The following is a 23,118-nucleotide window of genomic DNA, read 5'->3' as shown; positions in this document are numbered from 1 at the left end:
TGCTAGTTGTCAAATAAACACAAATATTCCTGGCATTTCAAAGTCACTTCAGAGAATGCTCAGTCTGTGTCTAATGAAAGTCTAACGTGTTACAGGTCGCGAGATGTGCGTTGCAAAGCAAGATGTGGTTAGATTTTCTTTGCAAGTGAAACTGGAACAATGTACTATTTGCCTCTCTCGTCTCTTGATTTGTGCCTCCTTTGTCAGATCTTAAAGCCTACTGCTTTAGGCACAAGTATTTTTATTGATATATTTCATGAACGTATTTGTAAATACATTCAAAATTTTATTCCTTGATATTTAGGAAACTGCAGCACACGGCTCTTGGAATGCTGTAGTGTGCATTATTGCCAAGCAATGTGTGAGTCTTTAAAATAGCTAAGTTGTAATAGAAACATCTCATACAAGATTAGATAAAATTAATCTGTCTTTGAGAACCCCTAAATCCTGTTGTTTGTTTAAAGTTCACCCTGAAGTGCTTAGTGTTAATAAGGACTCACTGAAGTCTTAAAATAAAAAATGTTGACAGATGAGAGCCAAGTGTGGACTTGTTCATATAAATATCGCCATGCTGTCTGAGTAAAAACTCAGAACTGGAATGACAAGGCTGGTGCAGGATGAGATTACACTATATTGACAGAGCAGGGTGGGGATGCAGGAACGAGGCCTGTCTCTTACACAGCCCTACCAACCTTTACTTTTACAGCTACAACCTCAACTCAGATTTAAAAATGAAAGGCAAAATTTTAAAATCATACGTGAGATAGAGATTGATCCAGATAGACTGTCTCCTTTCACCAGACTTCAGGCTTTTGCATTTCATCACTCAGTACAGCAAGATGAAGAGTGACCTGGAAATGGGGGTGACACATCTGTTCCATTATATCCAGCTTTACATAAGACACTCTTCTTAATGGAAAAGAATGAGTTAATTAAGAGCAAAGTCAAATTAAAATGACGTCAATTCTCTATTTACAAATCTGTGTTTTGAACGAAGAAAGGATGTGTGCAAACAGTATTGTTTCATCAGAGATGGTGCAAGGATATGTATCGCATCAAACTATTCATTTGGCTAAGTGTAGAAAGACAGGTCAGGGTGGAGGAGAGGAGGACGATGAGGAGGAGGAATACTGAAAGTTAATTGTTTCCTATTTGCTCCTCCTTTTCCTTTTTTAAGTGGGAGTTTGCTCTTGCATTTCTTTTCCTCTCTGTAAAGAGGTGTAAGTCTTAAAGTAATGGGTAATGAAATCCTCACAAATTAAAACATTTTAGGAACTATTGATTTATTAGTGTATAAACTAGTAAGTGGGGCAACTCAGACGTAGTTACTGTTGTTCCTATGGGTTTTTTTATCATAAGTCTCATAATGTTTGGTATCTTCCTTGAACCTTCAATTTCTACAGTCATGCAATTGTGATGCTAGTTTAATGTTTTTACATTCATACTTCATGTGGTGATAAATGAAGAAAATTTTGATACAAAGAATATGGTTCCTTATATTCCCTAAGTTCTATTAACTAGTAGCAGAAGCTGCTTTGCATTTGAGTGGTAAATCTGAAGTATTAATGGTCCTTCCTAGGAGACATGAGTCACGTTGCCAACAACATATTACTCTACTCCTGAATACCCAAATGCCCCACAGTTGCAGCTGTTGTGTGGTTGCATACCTCTTGTATGAAGTTTTCTCACCCTTGTGCCAAGCCTTTAATTGTGGGATAAATCTGACTGGCAGTGCAGGACTCTCATGATTGATTTATTTAACATGACTCACAGTAACTCTGTGTACAAAAGGAGCTGTATGAAATGGCTGATAGTCAAGCACACAGTTTCTGTTCTATCTTAAGATTTCATAGGGAGTCTGATTATCCCAGAAGTTTGCAAGAGTCTTTTTTTGCAAAGAAGTTTGCAAGATGACCCTTTACTTGATCCTGGTATTTGTGCCAAGATTAAGATCCAAGTTGTCCATGATATCAAACCATTTTGGGTTTTCTCTGCAATTTGAGGATGGAATCTGCCCTTCTTGCCAGGGTAAGGATCTGTTTCAGTACTTCACTTCTGAAGCTGAACAGAAGCGAAGTGCTTCCAAATGACTGAAGGGAAAATATTTTTTATTCAACAGAGGAACGAGGCTTTGTCCTCAACTTGATAATGGTACCTGGCCTTTACTTTCCTGACAAGTTCATCCTCAAAAACAACTCTCATCTGTGTTTGTCTTCTGTAAATGTTCATGAGCCAAAACATTAGTAGCAGAAGTCCTATGTGAAAGCTGACCTTCTCTGTGATACTTCTTTCTGTGCATTGTCTTAGTACTAAAGCAAGACCTTCTTAAAAGTCAAGTATGAAATCTTCAGTCTATAGAAGATACATCTTTATATCTATTTGTTAGGATTATAATAATCTCTGTTCCCCACAGGAAAATCCCTAGTTTTCTGTTTTCCAACTCTACCAGAGCATTAACCTCATACTTAACTCATTTCACTTGTGACCTGCAGCATAATGTCAAAATTCAGTCTCAGTGCTTTGTCAGCAATGAGTTTGTTTATGATTCAGGAAGAAGGGGTTATTTAGATTCCTTGTTCATTAGTACTGGAATCTTGAAATAGCAAAAAAAAAAAACCAAAGGAAATGCACTCTCCAAAAGACATTTAAATGCACTCAAGTCTGGAAGACAGACAAGAAAATTTAGACCAAGAAAGATAAATCACTGAAGTAATCTCAGATCATTGCTAGGGAAAACAGAAATATTATCCTTCAAATTGTCCTATTGTTGCAAGTCTGCAAAGACAAAATATGACCATTGTTCATTTTCATTCTTCATTTGTCAGATGCAGATAGGTCTAACGTTGGCTCTTTTCATGTTTCCTCCTCCCGCCCCCCTCCCCCCCTCCCCCGCAATTATTTGGTAATATTCCTGTGGCAAAGAGGCCATTAGAGCTGGAGCCAAAATTTTTGATGAGAGCAGCCCGCATAGAGCACTTCATTCCAGTCCTCCAAGCCATTCCATTTCAGAATAGCCCCACGAGGACTTCACATACCTTGGCATTAAGCAATCTGCAGGATAAGGGTTCTGGTTAAAATCTTATGAAATTTTAATTAAAATATAGCGTAAGGAATGTAGATTCAAAAACGTGTTTCTTTGCAAACCATGAACGCTTTATGGTAATGTCAAGTTTCTCTTTAAAGGCTGGACTACAGTGGACCTTCACGAGAGTTTTTTTTCCTGGTGTCTAGAGAGCTCTTCAATCCGTATTATGGTTTGTTTGAATATTCAGCCAACGATACCTATACAGTACAAATAAGTCCCATGTCTGCTTTTGTAGACAATCACCATGAGTGGTAAGAATTATTTTTCTTTTTGTTTGGCAGATATGTTTTCTGTTGTTCCCACTTGTAGACAACTGCTTGTATCTGCTCGGACATGTAACACAGAATCTGGTCTTTTTAACCAGCAGCAAAATAACTGAATTTCTTTAGACTTTCCCGATTTTGTTTTCTCTTGTGGTTTTAAATGTTCTTATTTCTCACAAGGTCAGCAAAACTATGATTTGGAATGTGTACCAGGGGATTGTCTCACAACACAACTCTCTTGCGTTTCTTGTACATAGCAGTCATTTCATGAAAGCAGTATTAGCCTCCTGTGCATTAAAAAAAAATGAATGAAACGTTGGCTTTTTGTCAACTAAGGAGATTAAGGGAGATTTCAAACAGGTGTTACTGTACGCAATTTGTTTGAGCCTTCCTAAAGAGTACAGAGGTCTCCTCAGTGGGGAAAAAACCAACATATCTATTGGAAGGAAATCTATGGAGGTATCTTAATTGGGCATGGGGGGAAGACTGCTGATTACATAGCTCTTAAGCAAAGTCTGTACATACACACACACTTCTAAAATAGTTATCAAGGATTTTTACATAATCCCATTTTCACAATTATAAGCCGGTTTAAATCACCCTCAGTTGATTTAAGCCATGGCATCGCCATAAGTCTGTAAAGCTGAGCTGTGAATATTAACAGAGAATTCTCTTGCGTAGGTAGTTAGATTACAGTAATAGTGGAATGACAGCTGCTCATTTGTGTAGGGCAGATTTGTACCGAGTTCTTATTTACTGGAAGCCAGTTATAAAGAAGGAATATCAGAAAGGAATCGCATTACTAGTTTTAAAAATCAAGAGAAAATTAAATGGTTGGCAGTTCAGTTAGTTGAAGCAACCTACCTGTTGAATTCCAATACTGCAACAATAAGTGGCGTATACTGTACTGGAAAAGCAGAACAGTCTGGCAGAAAGGGGAGAAAAAACTTTGCATCCTGTGCAGCTTCTGCCAATATTTTGTATTCAGCCCTGGCTTCTGCAGTGCCGAACCAGAGACCTTGGGGGCGAGGGAGGCATGTCCCCCTCTCTGGGAGTGCTGGTGCCAGTGACAGCACTGGTCTTGTACAGCCCCAGGGGGAATTCAGAAAATGCAGCTGTGACAAGCAGTTATGCATGGAAGGAGAGGGCTCTGCATGTCACATCCTCATCTTGCAAACCCTCTGTACAGGCAGGTATAATAAAGCCCTAATCTTTCCACAACAAATGTGGCTGAGGATGCATACACAGGAAAGTTTCAGAAAGATTATTTTCTTTCAAAAAGAACACTAGACTTAAATCTAGTTCCAGAGATGTGGAGGATTTTTCCCAATAGATCTTTATTCTCATGGGAATATTTGCAAAGACCCTACTATTTCAAAGTTGCTGCCACCTGATCTCAAATCTGTCAAACTCCCTCCCTCCCTCCCCCCTAACCCTCCTTACCCACCTGACAAAATGAAGATAATAGGGGAAGAAAGAGAGAGGGGAGAGGGAGGAGATCATTTAGATCCCGTTGACAGAGGGCTGGAGAGCACTGAGATACATGAAAAAGCTCCCAGCCACTGTTTGTGAAAATATATTTAGAAATCCATAATCACCAGTCAGAAGAGGGAGCAAGCAGATGCTGTAAGCAGAAAAGACAGACAGCAAGAACTGTCAGGCTGGGAAAGGGTAGAAAAACCCTTGGCCTCCCAGTAACATGAAAACAAGTTAATCCTATATGGGGTGTGTAAAGAAAATAGGCAGTGGCTATCATACTGGAAGATGTGCTTTTATAAAGAGGCTAGTCTGGCAGGGGTTGATTGGGTTAATAGGGATTCGACATTTTTGAGAAGCTGCAACTTAGGTATCTGAGGGAATTTCCATACCCCCCAGACTTGCATTTTTTCTGTGCCTTACTGAGAATGTAAAAGAAACACAAGAAAAAAACAAAAATACCACAATTTAGACATAGCTATCTGGTTAAAAATGCTGTTTGGAAATATATGTAAGTTTTGATGACAGAGCAGTGTACAAACCACAGAGTTTCAGTATAACGATTGTAACTCTTTCTCTTCCAGGTTCAGGTTTAGTGGTCGAATTCTTGGTCTTGCTCTGATACATCAATATTTGCTAGATGCCTTTTTTACACGACCTTTTTATAAAGCCCTCCTCCGAATGTGAGTAGAATTGTTCTGTCTCCTTTTTTGGTTGGTTCCTTCCCCATGGACAATGCCATTTTGTGTATGGATAAATTATGATATTTTATTGTCAAAGACGACAGGCCTTTATTTATAATTTAATAATTGAATTTCCATCCAGGACTTTTTAAAAAAAATTACTTGTTTCCACTTATGGTTATTAGCCAGTTACCTAATAACTCAGAATGTTGTTTCTGATCAGTATGGAAACCTCATGTTTTGTTGTAGCCATGTTATCAGCTTTCTTCTACAAAATCTTACACTTGAAGTTGTACAATGAAATGCTGTGGTTTTATTCCAGATATTAATAAAGTTCTTATTCGTTTGTCCTGTAATGACTCACAGGGTAGGATATGAATCACTTTGTAACTTAGACCGCAAGACCAGTTCTCAGAGGGAGACTGACTGGTGGCAACCTCCATTTTGAGGAGCTTTACTTTGATATACTTTAGACGTCATTTTCAGAACTACTACTCTTGTTCTGGCTGAAACAATGAGAGCTGCACTTTCTCAGCATGTCTGGAATTTAAGACCTAATGGACTTAAGGTGCTTCACTTTTTGTCCTCCATTTGAAAGCTGGTTTTGAGAAGTCTGGGAGGATATTTTTTGTATAAAACATCATACATTCTAGTCGTGTGGAGTAATGCATCCATTCCTATTGCACGTATATATTAAAAGTACCTAAATGCTAACAGCATCATTTTAATAAGAATGAAGACTTACCCCAGATAGACTTTAATACTAATATTGTGTGACTGCCAAATTAAATTAATTGTTTAACTTGGTGGTTCTTTAAACAGTAAAATTAAAAATGATGGTGCGGCCACCTTTTTACACAGCCTAATTCATGCAACTTCCCCACCTAAGCCCTGGACCTTTGCTTTCCTCAGAACCGATGAGCCATCCAGACTACCTCTGCAGATGGGACATTGTGCCCAATCCATCAACTTCGATGTAGGGGCTGTTACTGTGGGACGTCACTTAAACTACACTTGGGCATCCAACTAAAAGTACAGGGCTTTCTTCTGACTTTATACGGACCCAAGAATAGAAGCAGGCAGGGAACCCTGCAGCTGAAAAGCACCTTACTTAATGAATAGCCCCAGTGTCCTATTTCACAGAACAGGATTTAAGGAGTTAAGAAAAATGACAGAAATTGCCACCACGGTATTAAATATTATTAACAGCTGACATGTTCAAAGCTTGGAGTAGTAACTGTTAAAGACAGCAAGGGGCAGTTGGCTTACAGGTTGGATTTGTAAAAGAAGGACCAGGTAAGGGGAAATATGGCAAAAGGTAAAAAGATATTTCTGTGGTAAGGAAGGTATCTGAACAGACTTCTTTGCACAACGAAGGGACGAGAGAGGTGGCAGTATAGTCACATAAGCAAAAAGGATAGTAGTTGCTTGTTATAAAAACTTACCATTTCTTTTATGACTTGAATTTTGTGTCTCCTCAATCTATATATTTTCATAATTCCAAAATATTCTTCACAGGAAATGTGGAACAGACTCACCATAAGCTTAAAAAGCAATGTGTCTTCAAATTAATAAATTCTGGAGTTTTGTATATTAACAAAACTATTTTGTGTTATACAGTAACTTCTATTACTAGGCAAATAAACAGATTTGTAGTAGTGTCTTCTTTATTCTATTGATTTTTCTCGTGGCTCCCATTCTCAGCCCGTTTTTCAGGCCTGTCCTATCTGCGTTTAGTTGCTGAGCACACGCTACTGCCATCATGTATGTATTTCTGTGTTTTCTTCTTGTTTATGTTAGACTCTGTGACCTGAGTGACCTGGAATATCTTGATGAGGAGTTTCACCAGAGTTTGCAGTGGATGAAAGACAATGATATACATGATATCCTAGATCTCACATTTACTGTAAATGAAGAAGTTTTTGGGCAGGTGTGCAAGATTCTTAATTCAATTTCCTTTGTGTATTCTACTGCTAGATAAACATTTATTTGGACAGAATGATTGTCATTCCATGCTGATTTGGACTTGTTTTTATAAAATTCTGGTTGATGAAAACAATGTTGAAATCTAAGGAGGAATTATTATTTGTAACAGGTCAAACGTGTCTTTCTGGTTAAGGAGATTTTCTGCAGACTATCTGAAATATCAAAATTTTGGATTGCTCTGCTGGAGGTAGTTTACCTGAATTTAGTTGTAGCAGAGTTAGCATTCAAAGGTATTACAACACCTTTGTTACGATATTATTTGGAAGACTTCACTACTTTAGTTGCTGTAAAGATCGTTTCTTCTTCTCAGCTTATTCTTCATACTAAATATGAAGATTCTTCAGACTAAGTGGGATTTTAAATATTATTTTATCCAAAAAAAGATTTGTTGTGGGTTCTCTTATTTTACATATTCCAGTTTGCTAAAGTCAGTCTTGGCTAGTGCTTTTAAGCAATGACTTCAACTTAAAAGTTTAAGTTATTACAGTTGTTTCTTTTGTCTTTGTACTACTGTGTTGTCACTTGGTCATTTTTTTCCCAAGATCACAGAACGGGAATTAAAGCCAGGAGGTGCCAACATCCCAGTCACTGAAAAGAACAAGAAAGAATATATAGAAAGAATGGTGAAATGGAGAATTGAGAGAGGAGTTGTACAACAAACAGAAAGTCTAGTTCGTGGTTTCTATGAGGTAAAAAAACTCCAAAACTAAATTTACTTTCTTCCTTTGTCCTCCCAAAATATTTTTCTCCTCATATACATTTCCCAAATAGAGAGTCCCAAGAAGCAGATACATATATAATCAGCAGTGTGCTTACAGATATCGGGGTGGGGAATCGCTGTTAGTCATTGACTTAAACACTATGGTTATATATCTTCTTTAAACTGGAAAATAATATTGATCACTATTTGTATGATTAGCAGTGAACGCTTGCTAAAGGGACCCATCTCTTTCTTCATTGGGCCTTTGAGGTTTTTTGTGTGCATGCCGTACTCAGTGTAACACAGTAGACTGAGTGTATTTCAAGGTATTTATCTCTTCTCTGTTTTAACATGGACAATTAAATTGAATGTATTGAACTTAATTTGTCCTGAAATAATTCAATATTATTTGCCAATAAAATTATCTCCCAATCACTGTGATCCTCTAGTGAAACTGAATGGAACTGCAGTGTAAGAAAAAGAAGTCCATTTATTTGCCTTTAAAAAGAAAAAACCTTAATTCTTTCCATTTGTGAGAGAAATGTTACCTGATAAATGTCTTAGTAGCAGACAAGCCTTTTATGGGCAGGCAAAAATCAATAAATGAAGAAATGTTGCTATGCATTTTATTTCCTTTCACAGGTGGTTGATGCAAGGCTCGTGTCTGTATTTGATGCCAGAGAACTGGAACTGGTTATAGCTGGAACAGCAGAAATTGACTTGAGCGACTGGAGAAATAATACAGAGTATAGAGGAGGTAACCTTAATTTTGAATTGTTCACTGGCCGTGTTGGGGGGCCTGGAATTACCCAGTTTCTAAGACACTAAAGAACCATCCCATGAGATACGTCTTTAGTATCTTCTGAACTTCTGTGGTTAAGTTTGCATTACGAGAAGGTAACTTGTCCATTTTAGTTTGCTTCCTTGCTTCCCCATGCAGCTGTTCCCTCACTGTTTTCATCTGGATAGCATAACAGAGCAGTCTTCTCCACAGAAAGTACAGTGCTCACCTAGGAGAGTACCACCTGCACACTAGTAGAGTACTGCCCAGCCCCTGGAGACCACTGGACATGGTAACCATTCTTAGTAGGATCTACCTCTTCTCCACTCTCAAAGACGACAGGAAATTAGAACCATTCCCAGTGTGTGCAGGCTGGCAGCTGAGATGATTTGAGAACAACGGAAGATTGGCGAACTACTTTGAGAGAGATGGTTGCAGCATCGTTTGCAGCATCATTTGTAGCTTTAGATATATAAAAAGCACAGCATTGGAATATTTCAAGAATTGGCATTCCTGTTAGTGATTGATTAATGGGAGAAATGCTTGCAAAAGAAATTTCACTCCTTTTTGTCACAGTAAATTAATTCTCTGCCTTTAAGATTTTTAATCATTTCAGGAGTAGTTTTCTCTCACCTCCTGTCTTTTGCTGCAATTGGATAATAAATACAGCATCATTGTGACTAGGGCTGAACTAGGAAAAACTTATTAACTATTCTCTCAATCACTTTTGTAGCACTTAGAGGTATAAAGGCTCTTCTTCTTTTAACAGGTTATCATGACAATCACATTGTAATTCGGTGGTTCTGGGCTGCTGTGGAAAGATTCAACAATGAACAACGACTAAGACTTTTACAGGTAAGAAATCAGCTGATCTGTGTAGAAATAATCTGCAATGTCAAAATTAGATGCTAAACTATTTCCATCTAGGCTTATGACATCAAAAAATTATGGTGATACTGCCTAATGGGAATAACCTTACAATCCTCAGAGACTTACTGTAATAATTTTACGTGACTGAAGCTCACAGATATTTTTATAGCTTTCTAAGTTAAAAATACATTTAAGATAAAGTATCTGATGTCAATAATCCTTTACTATTGATTGATTAGAAGTACATTAAGATTAGTAAAGACAGAAAAGGAAAACTGTGTAATTGGTTATATCATTGGGTAGAAATTTTAATAATATTTGTACAGGTTAGGAAGGAGAAAGCTTAGATGGAAGTTAATGTGCCTCAAATTAGAAAATAATGATGAAAACCTGAAAATCAGTCCAATTCCATTCTCACTAAGTCAGCCTGCAGAAACCAGTCATCCTGCTCATGAATGACAAAAACCTCTCAACAGAGGAATATTTATACATGTGGGTTTACTATTGAGTTAAATTTTTTAAATTCAGGTTACCCCCATGCCAAACAATACCATGTTCTTGATCTATTATGAGATCCACTGTTTTTAACAATTCAGAATTTGCATCTGATCATTGAGTTACCTATATGAGTATGATGAACGATTTTCTTTTTTTATCTGTTTTAAGTACTTAAAAAAGGTCTGTAAAAAGCAGTGTGAGACATCTCATTTGATGGAGAGCCAGAGATGTCTGCTTATATGTTCCTATCACATCTGTTAGTCAAAAGTTTTTATCATATCCAGATCATTAAAAATTAAGTAGCCTCTGATCTGTCAAAAACCATGTTTGATCTGTTCATGACAGGTTCTAACTAAATCTGCTCAACAGACAGCATTTCAGCAAATGTCAGCAGGCATTCTACCTAACCTTCACAATTTAGTCCTTTTTTACAGTATTTAATAATGGTTTATAAAGATATTGAAATCCACATAGCCAAAAAGCTATAACATGAAGCCATTATCATACATTATTAGGTTTTTTATTAGTTCCTCTTAACACAGAATAAAGACCATAGGGAAAAACTCACTTAGGCCTAAGTTTAAGTAACTTGATAATAATAGTGTTTTATTCTACAGTATTTATGTAGCATAATTACTCTTTCAAAGAGAAACCTTTGAAGGAAATTAATCCGCTAAGCTGTCTCTTCTAGAGCCCTATCAGGAAATGGTCTGTTTTCTCTTATCCTCCATTTAAAATAGCAGTTATTACTTGTGCCTCATAAATGTCTTTATTTTGCAAATGCTTTTACATAAGCATTTGGACTTCAGTGGGTATGCTGATATAAATAAATTTCTAACGCGCACCATCTGTGTATCCAGTATCTGTGATGTTTTGTTTGTGCTGGCAGTTTGTTACAGGCACATCCAGCATACCTTATGAAGGATTTGCCTCTCTACGGGGGAGCAATGGTCCAAGAAGGTTCTGTGTAGAGAAGTGGGGAAAGATCACTGCTCTTCCAAGGTACAGCTGCGTGTGTATTAATGCTGGAGATACTTTAGAATATCAGTTACCGGAATAACAGATAAGCTGTTTGAGAAACAAGTTTTAACAGAATATGCAAATATACTATGCCTTACATGAAAATTCCCTTCCCCGTTGTTCCAGTGTCTGATGCATCCATTTTTCTTTGAACTCAATTTTGTTCTCATAAGATGGACAAGGCAGTGTAACTGTGGCTGACATCCATATTGTAATGCTTTTTTAATGGAAAATTATATTAGAAAGATATTTCAATTAGAATTTGATTTTGTTATATTTGATTAAATGTGCAAGTATTTACTTCCTGAACATTCAGTTCATCACTTAGGAGCAAAAATTAATATGAATTAAAATTAAATAGCACTTGTGACTGTGTCTGAGTGAAAGCTAATATCAGACTTTTTGCATTAGACACCCACAGCCTTTGCAGTATAGTTCAGTTATGTAATTTTTATGATCTGTCTGATGTCAAGAGTGTTAACAAATACGGAAGAGACAATTTATGAACTACAGAAGAGGTGTATTTTGAGGAGGGGGTCATTTGACTTAAGAGGCAGCACAGGGACAAGAAAAGGTGACGATTGCAAAGAGAACAAGTAGGGTCTATTGAAATATGTGAAGAGGGTAAAGGAACAGTATGAGAGTCCAAGATATGAAAGCAGAAGTTGAGTTGTACAAGCCCTTGCAGACAAGAGGCACCGTTCAAATTGGGTAATGGTAGGTTTGGAGGAGTAGGATAAGAAGGTTAAAAAAAAAAAAAAAAGTCATCACTTTTCTAAATTTCCCATTTTGTAAAGACAGGTAAAAGAGTTGTTGTCAAAGGTCCATGGTAACAATACCAGGACTAGACTAATAACATATGAGTGATGCAAGAAACATCTTCTAGCATGGATGCCTCATTGACAAAAAATGACAGGTTCTAGTCTTTTCTATATTGTGATCAGGCTGATATGTTTCTGGAGGATTTCCTTTCATCCAGTTTTATAATTCTGTAGCCTCTAGAATGGGTTAACAGTGGTTAGACATACAGATTAGTGTGTGGAGTGTGGGTGAACTAACTCTACTTAATCATATCTCAGCTTTAGTATGCTCCTTATAGCCTGTGGTGGTAGTTTTGGGCTGGGCTGATCCGTGGAGGAAATTCAACCCTAATCCTAGCCCATTCCTCTTAAACAAGATTCCTCAGGAATAACTTGCATTCAAAGTCTCTTTTTAGACACAAGGCGGCTGTCAGACACACAGAGAGTTTCTCTGATCAGCGACCCTTAGCTTTTTCCTCCAGCATAAAGTCAGAGGCAGAGACATCTCTTGGGTTGGCTCCTGCCTGCAGGCTACCATTTGAACCGCACTGAGAAAGTCAAAGACACAGAAGTGGCACTGTGAAATCCACGGATGCAGCAGGTGACCTTTAAACAAAGCCATCTTGCCAGTTTACAGTACAAATGAGAGCCAGGCAACTGAGGATTAAAGATAAGCAAATTCTGGAAATTGCTATTTCAAATCAAATACTCTAATATCTTTTGGGGGCCTAGTAATACCTTGTATCCTGGTAAGTCTACTTTATAGTTTGATTATGATTGACCTATGGACTAGCTTTGATTCTGTTTAAAAAGAAAAAGCTTTGATTTTTTAAAAAATAATTTCTGACTTCAAAATATAAGATTTTCTTGTGAGTTTAAGTAAGAAAAGAGATTGTGGGAGTTTTTCCGTATATTCTCTAATACTGGAATTCCTGGTGCTAACAAGCACAGCTTGCAGCATGGAAAAGGTCAGGACATGCCAGAACAGGATGCTCAGAATTTCCTCTGAAAAGGTTATGCAGAGCCCTGGTTGTAATAAACTGCAGAATAAAACTGCTTCCTGTAGTGCAACATGGAGAAATGCGTCGAGAGTCTTTGCTACCGTCAGGTGTTCAGCCAATGTAGGGGAAATGCCAACTCTTCACGTTTAGGAGAATGTATCATGCCCATTTATGATTCCCTTGGTTAGGAAACATTTGATTTTTGTCTCTGTGGACAGTTTTTAACATACAAGTGGGAGAATTAAAATAAACCAACACCACACTTGTTTTGCTAAAATAAAAACAACTGTGTATGACAAACATCTACAGTTGTCATGAGCTGGCAATTCGTGGCATTCATACATGGAACCTTGATCTCATTAAAAAATTAATGATCTGCCATGTTTATGCTTAAATGGACTAAGCCCTAAGCAGAAAGCAGTATTTGCATTTTTACATACCTAGTTCCTGCATGCAGTGTAGCGTCAGCCTGCGTCTCACCAGCTTCAAAGACTTACTGTGCAAACACCAAGTAGTACTGGCTTGAAGGTAAGACATTGTTAACAACGACCCCGAGTAGCAAACTTTCAAGAGGTTTCCAAACAAGCCCTGCGTGTGTAAGCACATTGCTGGATCTGCTGAGAATGCTGCCCTAGGACTCTGTGACTCTTACAGATTCTCAGATAACTAAAGCATTTGTGTTAAGGCACCGTCACTCACTCGTAGCAGTGTTACACTTTGCAAATCACCCCTTTGATTTCAGTGGGAGTGCTTGTGAAATTTGATAATACTTGGTGTGAGGGTGGCAAAAGCTAGGACTCAGCAAGTCAGTGGACTTTGTTTCTTCCTCTGTTTCTAAAAAAACTACCACACTGCTGAAAACGCAGAAGAATACCCATCCCCATCTCTTCCTCCTGATTTTGAGACGCAGAAGGTAACTACTATAGTTACTTAGGTATGTGGCTGTGGTCTAAGCAGCTGTGAATATAAACACAAAAGCGTTCACTAGTTGTTTACCTAGTTCCCACTGTTCTGACTGCTGTGTAGTCAGTTCTGCTGAATCAAAATAGTGTGATTTCTGTGAGGCGTGTGTCAGGTTGCCTAGCTTGTATCACTGTCTTTTACCTTAATAAGTCAGTAGCATGTAAAAGGCCCTGAAAAGATTGATTATTACAGGTTTAGCTTAACTATTGCTATCCCTGATGCCACTTCTACTTCCTTCTTTTGCACTGTGTTGTAGCTTACGCTACATCAGCAGAGGGATGGTTACTCTTTCAATTCACTTACATGGTAAGAAATTGGTTCCAGGCTCATTGCTGTACATTATATATATGTGCATGTGATGATTCACGTGTAAATAGTATTTATGTCTGACTGCTGGATTTTACCCTAAGTCACTCTATTTTACTACTGTAATCACAAATAAGGGAGGATTAATTGGGAATTAGACTTCAGGAACCAAGATGGTTTTTCATGTTGTCATAAAATCGGAGTCCAGGAGGATGAACGGTTAGTGCCCATGTGGTTTGAAATGTTGGAATGCGAAAATACTGTCCAGAGGGAAGAAAAAAATTTCTTCTCAAATACTTACGAAGTTGCTTGCTAGGGTGAGAAAGGCATGCATTCCCTCAGAAGACAAAGATCTTAAGTTTTTGTCTTTTATAATGACCTGGTTTTCCAAAGTAGGTGATTGCATTTTCAAAATTGCCCTCAAAACTAAGATAAAACTCAGTTCTCTTGATAAATGTAAACAACATGCTGGCTTACTATTAAACCAGTTTGTAATGAATCCCTTGCTAATTACATACTATGTCTTTTATAATTTGTGGTTTTACAGCCCACACAGCATGACCCATAGTTCTAATGAGTGGCTGTCAGCCCCATGCAGCAGAAGCATGTGGTTAGACTGTTAATTGCCTAAGACTCTTCCACTGCTACACTGAACTCGAGGGATCACTGAGTTCCAGTTGCCCATTTGCTGCTGGGTCTAAATCAGTCTCTTTCTTCAAAAGGGAAATTTTTCTTCTTAAAAAAAAAAAAGAAAAAGGTGCAGGAAATGCAATAATAATTTAATTTATATCACAGACATTACTTTGTAAGGTTTTTGGAAAGGCAAATGAGGAGTACAAAGAAAGCTTTCCTCCAGGAGCCTTTGGATGGAAGGGTGGAGAAATTTTACCAGGCCCCTGGCATACAGGGTGGGGAAATGCCCTCTCTGCTATACAGAGGGCGTCTCATGTACTAGCAGTGTACTTCTGAGTGTACTGTATTTGGGGAGGGTGCAACATTCAATGCTTTTTTAAGTGATTGCATATTTGATGTTTGGACTGTGTTTATAGTAATAGTGTGACCTTCTGTACTGTGTATACATTTCTTCAGCCTGATATTTTTATGACGCTAAGGCTGTTACTGAGTGAGTGTTTCACCTTCAATGAGGGTTTGTAATGGACTCTTAGGTTTTTAACAAACGAGATTAATCCACTTCACTTCATGTTCCATCCCCATTGTTGGGAGCTGAGAGCCACTTAAAACGGCAATTAATGAATTTGCTCTCATGGAAGGCAGCACTTTCTGGCTCAGAGAAAGCTCAGTACAGGTCTGTTGTAGACACTCACATTTCTGGGAGTGGTTGGGTTAAATGAGGAGTTGCATTTGCTGCGAGGAGGGAGCTTGTTCAGTCCTTCCATTGACATTATGTTACACATCTACACTTAATACGGGTCGTACTGATGAAGGGCAGGTCACTGCAGGAAAGGTTTGTCTTTCAGATGGATTGTATTTAAATAACTCTGTGATGTGTTTTATTCCAAAAGAATAAAGTATTTGTAAGCAGACACCTGCCAAACTACAAAAAGGTTTTCATCCTCTAAAATCAGCCTAAAGTGAGGCTTTGGTACAAAGCTTCAAAGCAGAAAAGATGCCTCCTCCAGCTTCTCTTTGCATCATTTCTTCCTCAAGAACCCATCGCATTAATAGTTATGCTATCTATTTCACTAGAGCAGGCTCATCCGCTATCGTGTTTTAGAAATTATTATCTGTAGCCTGCCCTGAGGTCAGGGGATGATACCCATTATTCTAATAGGAGGAACCTTTATTATCTCCCTTTTCATTCCCTGGAAGAGGTTTCGAGAGTCAGTTCCAGGTCTGTCAAAAAACTGAGGTAGATGGACTTTGGAAACTGAGAAATAAACCACGTGGTTGTCCTCTTAAGAAAGCAGGATGGTATGCTAAAGGTACATGCATAGTTTTGTGTAATTACAAAAAGTATTATTCTAAAGGTCGTTGGCTTGCAGGGCCAGATATGTACATAGCACAAATCAGCACAAGCAGTACCTTCCCAAGAAACACAATCCATATGCCAAGGAAATCTAGAAGGAAGAGCATCTAATTTATCTGTCCTTTACTACTGTGGGCTTGTTTCCTGTATATCTAGAGGATTTTTTAATATTTCATCAAATCTAATATCTTATGCATATTCAGTGTACTGAAATATCTTGTTTATGATTACAAATACAGTATTCAAGTATCATCAGTACAGAAAAAAATATTGCTTCTCAGAAGATACATTTAAAGTCAAGATTTCAGAACAGACTATTTGAATTGGACCATGTTCTATCATTTTTTTCTGATGCACATTTAATGGATAAAATTTATCCCACATCTTTTGGGCTGTCAGTGTGTTTCTGAAGAGCTTCTTATTGGCTTATTTTAATTAGAATCACTACCTGTTCAATTGGAAAACATCATTTGACAGAACAAAGTCTTCTGAAAGCATACTATCTGCCCATCTCTACGCAAGCACATACCAGTCTGTGTGTTCTCTTTTGAACTTTTTAAATAATGTACTTCTTCACCTCATCTTTTTTTTCCCCCCTCAGGGCTCACACTTGTTTCAATCGTCTGGACCTTCCCCCTTATCCATCATTCTCTATGTTATATGAAAAACTGTTGACAGCAGTTGAAGAGACAAGTACGTTTGGACTTGAGTGATACACAAACCGCAGTGCCCAGCTCATTGGACTTTTGTGGATCTGTCTTCTCAAAGAATGAATGAACATTTGTATTGGATTTCCTAGAGGAAAATTGTTTCACAGTGCAATTCAAATAATGAAGTTCCATGAAAGAGCTTATGAAGCAATTAAAAAGCATTGTGGTAGTGGCAGAATTCTCTACAGTGAAACTAGAGTGCCTGATGTGCAGGGAAAACCAAGTCTCGCAGTCCATGTTGTTTTAGGACGGCCAAACTTCATAAGTTGTATGTTCTGAGCAAACAAGAAACGTGATCCCATGTTGTGATCAACGTGGCTACTGCAAAACTGACGTGTACCCGAAAACTGGATTTCATCAAAGTTGTTGAACAGAAAATTCAAGTCAAAATGTGAAATCATTCAGCCCCTTAGCTACCCAGTAAATTATGAAAAAATCATACAATAGACTTTTTTTTTTTTAAATTCATGAAGGTACATTACATCATGCCATATGTTATAATAGCATACCCAGTACTTGCTTGACCTAAGACTACGAGTGGCTGCATGGTGTACACCATAGAGCTCAAGTTCCCGGGGCAGAAGTGAATTGGCAGGAAAGTCAGCAACAAAGATGTAACGACAACCGTTTGCATTAAGGAGGTTTGTGGAAATGTGTTTGCCAGTGGTGTGTATGACAAAAGATGAGCTGTTATAATGAACTTAATAACTTAATAAGACTGATTTTATGCTTTATACTGCATGGAAACTATTTTAAGAAGAAACTAGCAATTTATCACAGCATATCAGGAAAAAAACCCCTAACACAGTGACTTCTGTTTATTTTTATAGGTTCATTATATTAAGTTTCTTAGAGTGTAAACAGGAAACAAGCAAACTAAAACCCTATTTCTGTTTTTGTCACTTTCCATGCTTGAACAGCCATTCTGCTAGTGTTTATTCTTTAAGCACTCTCAAGGGAAAAAAATGCCTTTTATTTTTATAAGAGTAAAAAACTCCCAAAAATATTTTGCACTGAATGTACCAAAGTTGAAGGGACATTATGATCTGACTGACAGCAAACTGCATCACTATCAAGTATCTGTAAAAAATGCTTAGGAACCAGGCTTTCTTCACGGTGCCATGTCTATAGATATCAGGACTGTGCACATAAGTAATAATTTTATAATACTATATGTGATATTGTAATATGCATTTATTTTAAATGCATCTGGGTCATTTTTCATGCATTGGATAACTTAATGCAGTGGAGTTTAATACAGATATTTCATATGCTCCCCACAACTTTTTATTTGTACAGCACCATAAAACACTAGCTCATTTGGAAACCCATGAGTAACCTACTTCAAGGTGAGCCACTGGTCATAATGCCACTGTCCCACATCAGTGAACACCTACAAGATGTAAACTCTTCATAGTGTCTAAGCTTGCATTTTCACTGATAGTTTTCTTATCAAATGTTATTTGAAAGAGTTTTTATGGCATATCAAACACTGCATGGACACCAATTTCTTTACGCTTAATTTTGCTGAAATACATGAGGCTTGCTCGCATCTCTTTTTGGTACTTTCCTCCAGATGGTCTTGTGGAACACTTGTGCAGCTGCGCACTGTTTCTTGTACAGCTGCTGTCATGCAGTGCATCCGCCACATCTTAATATTCCAGGAAGTTGCACTTGGATACTGGATGACAAGAACATGAATCTAGCTTTGCGCTAGCCCTCTTGATAGCACTGAAGCACAGCAAGCCCTGTTCTGTGGGAAAAATAGCTTTTGAAGTAACATTCTCACTTTGGAGACTCTTGAAAGGGCATCTCAGGGAGGTATCCTGCTTGTTCTTGGGGGAGGTTTTTTCCAACAGAGGTGAACGTCTATGGAAATGTCGTCAGCAAAGACTGCCACTTCACCCTCCAAGTCGGAAGGGAGGTGCAGCTGTGGTGGTGGCAGCAAAGACTGAGAAAACCCTTCAGGCTTACTGAGAAAATGTTACCTGTGCAAAGGAAAACCCACTTGCAAAATCAGAGTGAAAGCATTCTTTTATTTCAGGAATAATCAAGCTTCTGCATGACATCTGGGACTCGCTTAAGTAACGCAGGTTTTCTTATGCTACTTCTGGCTGGTATGAAGTAGCAAAGAAAAATCCAAACATGTCACCCTATTTTTACACATATATTTATCAGTCTTTGCTAAGATTGCATGTCACAGATCCTAATGCACATCTTTTTTCAGAACATGAATGAGCAGTAGGCAAACTGACTTTTCATCAGGTCACTCCAGCATGGCTCATGTTTCATGTGATCCATTCACTGAGTAGCTAAAACTCTGGCACTCAAAGCAGAATGCAACTTTTGCTTGGTCGAAGGACTGCAGAATTTCGATTTTACAATACTGTTATCTGTGGTCTAAAAAGGAGATTTCCCAGGTGGAAACTGTATCTACAAGTTTTGAACCAGAAACTCTTTGGAATGAAAAGTTTAAATATTTGGCACAAATTAAGTTTATACTAGTCTGCCTGTTAAGTTATGCTTTTGTACAAATCGAAAACAATAAATGCATCTTGTCAATTTTTATTTAAATATATTTTCTGCACACATTTGTTCTGTATTTATGCATTTATAAATAATTGAAATAAGTCATGATGATCCAGTGTTCTGTAAAGATGTGACAGGGTCACCAGTGGGGCAGTTGTCAGTTAAAAAAAACCCAAAATCTAGAATCCCTGTAACATTAAGAGAGGGAGACTGAGGAGAAGCTGCTGCTTCCTCCTTTGCTGCCAACATCACCTGAGGGACTCTAGAAAAATGCTATTTGAAAGTGATGAGGAGTTAGCTGCCCCGATATGGCTACCTACGGTGCCTTGAGCACTTGGCCAGCTCTTCATGTTGATACAAGCGATGCTGCTGCTCTGAAGAGATTAGCAGGGAGGGAGTATAGCAAAGAAAGCCTGTGCTTTCTCCAATACCCACATCTCCTGGCTACTGTGTGGAATAATGCCCCTTCAATGTGGGAAGCCATTCCCATTAAACGTGTCCCAAATGAAAGCCAACTTTCACATCCTGCAGATGACTGCCACAGGCGACCACGGTGCTTTTGCTTATGTGCTGTGGCAGGCAAGAGGGTCCAGATGGAGAAAGACTGAGAAGCCTTTCTGAAAGCTCTGTATCTCCTCAGAGCTTTTCCAGGTGGTGCTAAGGAGCTTTGCATTTAGGGAGGAAAAAAAGCCAGTCAACCTGAAGTAGACAAAAGATTCCCTTCTGCTACAGTGTGATGACAGCTCATACTAACTTAACCTGCAGCATCTCCATCAGACAGTCTGGCTGGGGAGGTGCCCACAAGAGTTTAAGTGAGGTGCCCATGTTTCCTGCTCTGCTGGGAAGCCACGCATTGCTAGCCAAAAAGCAGCTAGCAGGTCCTTGCAGCGTGCCTGGCCGGGCTGGCAGCACCGACCCGGTGCCTGCGAGCAGCCTCTGTCCCTGGCACCCCACGGCCAGGCCCACCTTGTCCCAGATCCCAGCACCCTGGCCAAGCAGGGGGATGCTCTTTGCTTGCCCGGTGCTGCTAGCAGGCAATTTAACCATAACACTCCTAAATACACCAGAAAAGCTTGTAATCAATTAAATTACGCAATGCGGCACCTACTGTAGCAAGCAGTTACCGGTTCAACATCTGCAAGCCAGAAGCAGTTAGGGTAGCAGTGTTTTCGCCCACAGCAGGCAGGAGACAGCCATCTGCTACCTGTCACGCCATCAGCAGCACCTTGCAGGGTAACAGGGGAGGGCCTTCTTTCAATCCAAAATAAAACACAAAATCTAACACACAATTCTGCTGACCAGAAGCAAACATTTTCCCCCATTCCCTGCCTGCTGTTTTTCCTTAGTATTCATCAAATAATTGCCTTTTTTGCTTTTAAACATAATTTTCATTATCCTTGTTGCGAACCTACCATAAAAAGGTGTTAATATGACTTAGTATATACAGTGAAAGCCATCTATGTATACAGACCTGCTGGGCACCACATACACTCCACATTGAAGCGGTTAACCTCCGGGTCATGTATAGTGAATATATGTAATCTTCGGGGAAACTGAAAATCTGGGCAGCAGCATGCTGGCAGGACATCAGACGAAGTTCCTGGCATGAGTTAAACTGGCAGAGCACTGGACTGGTAGTTTGCTCAGTTTAAAATTATAGGAAAGAAAAGAGGTTTGTGGTTTCTTATGTATTTTTAATCCTTTTAAAAGTATTAAAAAAAAAAAAAGCTTCCTTCTGAAGCATTTGTAATGGTATCATCTGGTTGCTAAATGTAATCTCAGCACTATTAATTGCAGATGTTTACTGAATTTCTGCAGTGGTAGCTGCAGAGGTTTATGGAGATACTTGCAAGCACACTGTCTCTGGACTGAGGGAACTCCTATTCACAAAAGGGGAATCTGCAGCAGCTGTGTTTGAATAGCCTGTGTGAGTTCATTTCCCATAGCATAAAGCAAGTTAATTCTTTTCAGCAAATGAAAATTATTTGTATTAAATTATACTAGTAGTTATGTTTTTCTTGCTATTGTTTTATGTGGAGGGTAATTTATTCCTGTTAGCACTAATGGGAATTGAGCAATAAGTTTGGTCTCCCGTCATAAGATTAAACTTTGCTTTAACATTAACCTTACAGTATTAATACTCAACCACCACTGCTGTTTCCCCTTCTCATCCTTTTCTCCCCAGGCAAGCAAATTGAACGCCAAGCAAAATTTCAGAGTAAGTTACTCAAACCTGGCTTCTTAAACTGTTTGCATTTTGGCTCAGTTATGCGGTATGAAACAGAACTGCAGAAATGTTATGGGTTGACTAGCTCACCAATTGCAAGTAAAAAATCCTTTACAATTTTATTAGTGCAACCACAGTGGCTGCTGTTGGACTAGTCTAAATTTTTGCCTAAATATTTTGCAATAACAAAAGAGTTTAAGGGGTTGAATTTGAAATTGCTTGTTTGCTGGAAAAATAAATATACATTAGGTAAATAGTAGGGGATAAGAACTTTATTGTAAAGCCAGCAAGGCTAAAAGCCTTTTTACAATCCATTTTTTGTTAGCAGTATGCAAAATTATAAAGCTGATCATATAAACACATAGTTTTCACAGTGTGCTGGTTTATGTTTTGCATCTCTTTCAAATAGACCACAAGCTTCATAGTGCTTCTGTTCAGTTTCAGACTGACTAGTTTCAGCACTATACTACTATTTAAAATGTTCATTGCTATGAAAAGTTTTTTATTCAAACATTTTAGTATTTTCTAAAATAATTTTACTGTAAAGAAAGGTATTGTTCAGGTTGAAACTTCATTTAGGGCTGTATTTCATAGGCTTTGCTCAGAGCCATGTTATGCCATAAGTATTTTAAGCTAAACTTGTGATTAATTTGAGAGTCTATTTAATATCAGTGACATTATAATGACCTCCTGGTCACTGCTTAGAAAGGCTCCTCCTGACTGTAGGTAAAAGGATGACAGTCAAGGACTCCTCTGGAATGGTTACAGTCCATGGTAGTATCTGTATGTATTCAAAATGCAATTAAAATATCTCTTGAGGACTATGTGAAATAATTACTTACACTCATTGATCAGCCCCCTTCTAAGCCAATAATTTGAATTTTGAACTTGTTTCCTTTATGTACCAAATGCAATCAGATTACATTGCAGAACAACAATAATAAAAATTTAACTACAGATGGATTCTGACAAATCTCTTAAAGTTATGGTGAATGCGAAAGGGAGCTGAGCTATGCTTCTTTCAAGCCTTCCTCCCTTTAAAAACTTCTGAATAATGAAAATAGTATTTTGTTTTTGTTTTTCAGTTCTTTCTTTTTTAGAACTTTCAGAAACTTCTCACTCAGCCCCTCTAGAAGGAACCTTTTCTACTCAGAGGGCTTTTGCTAAGCACTCAAGGAGGTATATTGTTCCACTAATTCAACATAGTTTTGTGCTGACATCAATGTAATCAGC

The 23,118-nt window shown here is 38.2% G+C and overlaps 1 protein-coding gene across 4 annotated transcripts in view; it reads left to right on the top strand.

Moving 5' to 3' along the window:
- Positions 1–22,873, top strand: part of HECW2 (HECT, C2 and WW domain containing E3 ubiquitin protein ligase 2) — a 180,468-nt gene extending 157,595 nt beyond the window's left edge. For 3 of the 4 annotated variants that reach the window (XM_075512476.1, XM_075512477.1, XM_075512478.1), the window contains 8 exons: positions 3,184–3,336; positions 5,409–5,507; positions 7,308–7,437; positions 8,036–8,182; positions 8,836–8,950; positions 9,744–9,829; positions 11,232–11,344; positions 17,021–22,872. In XM_075512476.1, coding sequence (XP_075368591.1) covers positions 3,184–3,336; positions 5,409–5,507; positions 7,308–7,437; positions 8,036–8,182; positions 8,836–8,950; positions 9,744–9,829; positions 11,232–11,344; positions 17,021–17,132 — 955 coding nt within the window. In that variant the 3' untranslated portion in view covers positions 17,133–22,872. Of the gene's footprint in view, positions 1–3,183; positions 3,337–5,408; positions 5,508–7,307; positions 7,438–8,035; positions 8,183–8,835; positions 8,951–9,743; positions 9,830–11,231; positions 11,345–17,020 lie in introns of all 4 variants that reach the window. The other variant, XM_075512479.1, reaches the window with a different exon arrangement.
- The last annotated feature ends 245 nt before the right edge of the window (positions 22,874–23,118 follow it).

The sequence above is a fragment of the Mycteria americana genome, chromosome 9 (assembly GCF_035582795.1).
Source record: "Mycteria americana isolate JAX WOST 10 ecotype Jacksonville Zoo and Gardens chromosome 9, USCA_MyAme_1.0, whole genome shotgun sequence".
NCBI classification, from domain to species: domain Eukaryota; kingdom Metazoa; phylum Chordata; class Aves; order Ciconiiformes; family Ciconiidae; genus Mycteria; species Mycteria americana.
This window is presented reverse-complemented; position numbering and strand designations above follow the sequence as displayed.